We start from the raw sequence: 3,372 nt of genomic DNA on the forward strand, positions 1-3,372 counted from the left end.
GGCTCGATGGCATGTAACAGCAGCAACAACCACAACATATTAATGATTGTACAAAGCAAAGTACATATTCAAAGCACGATGTGTATGAAAAATTAAATGCAAATCAATGGAAAAAAATTTTAAGAAGGACTCCTGGTGGCAATGGTTAAAGCATGCAGCTGCTGACAAAAAATTCTGCAGATTCAAACCCTGAGAAGCGGGTAGAGCAGGGTGGGAGGGTTCCTGGAGAAATGAATATGTTGCCTTTTGGAGCCTAGGGGCGGAAACCAAGGGAAATTGGCGCCTGCTTCCTGTCTGCTGAGTCTGGAATGTGGAGGTTGGCTGAAACCAGCAGCGAAGCCTAAACAAGGAAAGGGAGCAGGGGAGCTGTCTGGACTTCCTCAAGTGTGTTGTGATGAGGAGACCTGTTTCCATGAGCTACAACAGAAGATAGCCGACCATAAACCAAGAGGATTCCCAGTGGGGTAAAGAATCTCAGTAATAAATAGCATACCTCCAGTGCAGGAGCAGGGAAGGGTGCAAGAGTCTAGCAGGAGAATGCATTAGCTTTAAAGGATTGTTTGTAACTAGGAGACCTCATAGAAAGTCTTTAGGGGTCTAACAAATACTTCCCATTGGAGAGAGCCAGTATGTGGGCACCTTCTACATCAAGGCCACTATCCACTGCATTTAAATAGCCTCCACCACAAAAGACTTATCTGTCCATTTCATTCCTATCCCCTTGTCTGCCTTGACCTTAGAGAAGCAGCAGGGAAGAGAGCGGGGTAATGAAGGCAACAGAGGAAGGGCAGACAATGCTTCCTTTATGGGCTGCAGGTCACCAGGCCATGAGTCAGGCCACAGTGATGGTGGGAGAGCTCTGACTTGGGTATGAGATTATGAAGGTTTTTATTATAAGACTATACTCAACTTTGTAATCTTGAAAGGAGCTTAAAAATCAATGTTAAAAATGTACAGAGAAGGGTGATGTGACAGAACTTAAACCAAGGGATTGATTAGAGAAAAAGAAAATTTTTCTGTTGGTACATGGCTGAGTTTAACCCATTTTATAAACTGGCTAAATAGATGTAATAATTTTAGGTGACTTCTAGGATCTCTCATTTCAGCTCCTTACCACTAGGTCACCAGTGCTCCCTACAGCCTATTATCTACAGGCAACATCATGACAGAGGGAGAGAAAGACTGAAACTGTTAACTTGCTTGGGTTCACAGTCAACACCTTTGGTACCAGCAGGCAAGAGATGGGGAGACAAAGAACATTGGGAAAGTCTGTTATCAGGGATCTCTCCAAAGTCCTAAAGAGCAATGACTTTAAAGTCTAAGATATGCCTGATACAAGCCACAGTCTTTTCAATCACCTGAGAGTGGATAATGAATAAAGATTGCAGAAGAATAGATGCATTTGAGTTGTGGTGTTGGAGAAGAGTACTGAATATTCACGAACTGCCAAAAGAACAAACTTGGAAATATATCTCAGAGTTAGTGCAACCAGAATGATGCTTGGAGGCAAGGATGACAAAACTTCATCTCACATATTAGGGACATGTTGTTAGAGGAGGCCATTCCTTGGAAAAGGACATCATGCTTGGAAAAGTGGCGGGTCAGCAAAGGAGAGGAAGACTCTCAACCAGACGGATTGACACAGTATCTGCAGCAAGAAGCTCACATGTGTAGAGGATGATAAGGAAGGCACAGGATAGGACAGAGTTCAGATCTATTGTTTGTAGGATCGCTCTGAGTCTTATTCAACACAACAACACTAACATTTATCTACACAATGCCTAAATATAACAACCACATGAGTACTCTACCCAATCCATATTCTATTTCTATAGGCCAAGATTACAATAATATTTGGTTCATTTTTATAAAGATCATGTTGGGTTCCATCAAGTCAGCTCCAAGACACAGTGACTTGCAATGAAACCCTACCCAATCTTGTGCCGTCCTCACAATTCTATTAAACCCTTTGTTAAATCCGTTGTTGAAGCTCAGTGTCAATCCATCTCATTAAGAAGATTCCTCTCAGAAGAATCCTCACGGTCGCTCCTGCAGGCGTGCGGCGTTCTCCCGTTCCTGCTCCTGACTCACCGCTGTTCGCTCTCCAGGGAACAAGTCGGTCAGGAAGCCGCAGCCATGGCCTTTAAGGACACCGGAAAGAGGCCTGTGGAACCAGAGGTGGCCATTCACCGGATTAGGATTACCCTAACCAGCCGCAATGTAAAATCCCTGGAGAAGGTGTGTGCCGACTTGATCAGAGGCGCAAAGGAGAAGAACCTGAAGGTGATGGGACCGGTCAGGATGCCTACCAAGACTCTGAGAATCACTACAAGGAAGACTCCTTGTGGGGAAGGTTCCAAGACCTGGGATTGTTTTCAGCTGAGGATCCACAAGCGACTCACTGACTTGCATAGTCCTTCTGAGATTGTCAAGCAGATCACCTCCATCAGCACTGAGCCTGGAGTAGAGGTTGAAGTCGCCATTGCAGATGCCTAAATCAACTATTTTAATAAATGGACTATCCGTTGGTAAAAAAAAAAAATAAAAAGAATATTCCTCTCCTTCAATGACCCTCTCCTTTCCAAGAACTTGCCCCTTTTGATTGTTGTTTCAGTGGTTGTGTGCCATCCAGTCAGAATGAACTCACAGATGACCCTGCAGTGGGTTTACAGAAGCTGTAAATAGAAGGAAATTGAACGTCATGTTCCCGTGGCTCAGCTACTGAATTGAATTGCTTGCCTTCAGGTCAGCAGCACAACTCCTTACCAATAGGCTACCAGAGTTCCAGCCCCTCCAGAGAGCATGCCCAGAGTTTGTGAGATGAAGTCTCACCATCCTTGCTTCTAAGGAGCACTGTGGTTGCACTTTCTTCAAGACCCATGAGTTCTTTTGGCAGTCTATAGTACATTCAATATTCTTCACCAATACCACAATTCAAAGCCATCAATTCTTCAGTTTTAGTAATTGTCCAACTCTCTCAGGCATGTGAAAGAAATGAAAATACCATGGCCATGTGCACCTTAGCCTCAAAGTTACATCCTTTCTCTTTAGCACTTTGAAGAGGTCCTTAACAGTATATCTACCCAATGCAATAAGTAGTTTGAGTTTATAGATAGGTCTCAGCATAACTTGTTAATTAGTCATTTTCTGTGAGTTTCAGTGGGTAATCTAGGTTTCATATGAAATACTGAGAGTTGCTTGGCATTTTTGTTAGCGATAATACCTGTGGTAGAAAACTAGACAAGGTAAGTATGCTTTAAGTAAGACTGGATTGATGAGAGTCAGAAAATGTTGCCTGACTACAAGCTCTTGTTATGTTTTCTATGAGGAAGGAAGGAAGGTCCATCCTTTTGGGGGATGTAATTTTCTAAT

General features: G+C 43.3%; 1 protein-coding gene across 1 annotated transcript; it reads left to right on the forward strand.

The window, feature by feature from the left end:
- Window positions 1-2,136: 2,136 nt before the first annotated feature.
- On the forward strand, window positions 2,137-2,496 carry LOC102871207 (40S ribosomal protein S20-like). The gene has a single exon (XM_006888498.1). The coding sequence runs from the start codon at window positions 2,137-2,139 to the stop codon at window positions 2,494-2,496; it is 360 nt and encodes a 119-aa protein (XP_006888560.1).
- The last annotated feature ends 876 nt before the right edge of the window (window positions 2,497-3,372 follow it).

The sequence above is a fragment of the Elephantulus edwardii genome, unplaced genomic scaffold (genome assembly GCF_000299155.1).
Source record: "Elephantulus edwardii isolate Elephantulus edwardi_28Jun2011 unplaced genomic scaffold, EleEdw1.0 scaffold00068, whole genome shotgun sequence".
NCBI lineage: Eukaryota > Metazoa > Chordata > Mammalia > Macroscelidea > Macroscelididae > Elephantulus > Elephantulus edwardii.

Coding starts and splice junctions, on each gene's coding strand:
- LOC102871207 (XM_006888498.1), top strand. CDS start 2,137: ATGGCCTTTAAGGACACCGGAAAGAGGCCTGTGGAACCAGAGGTGGCC.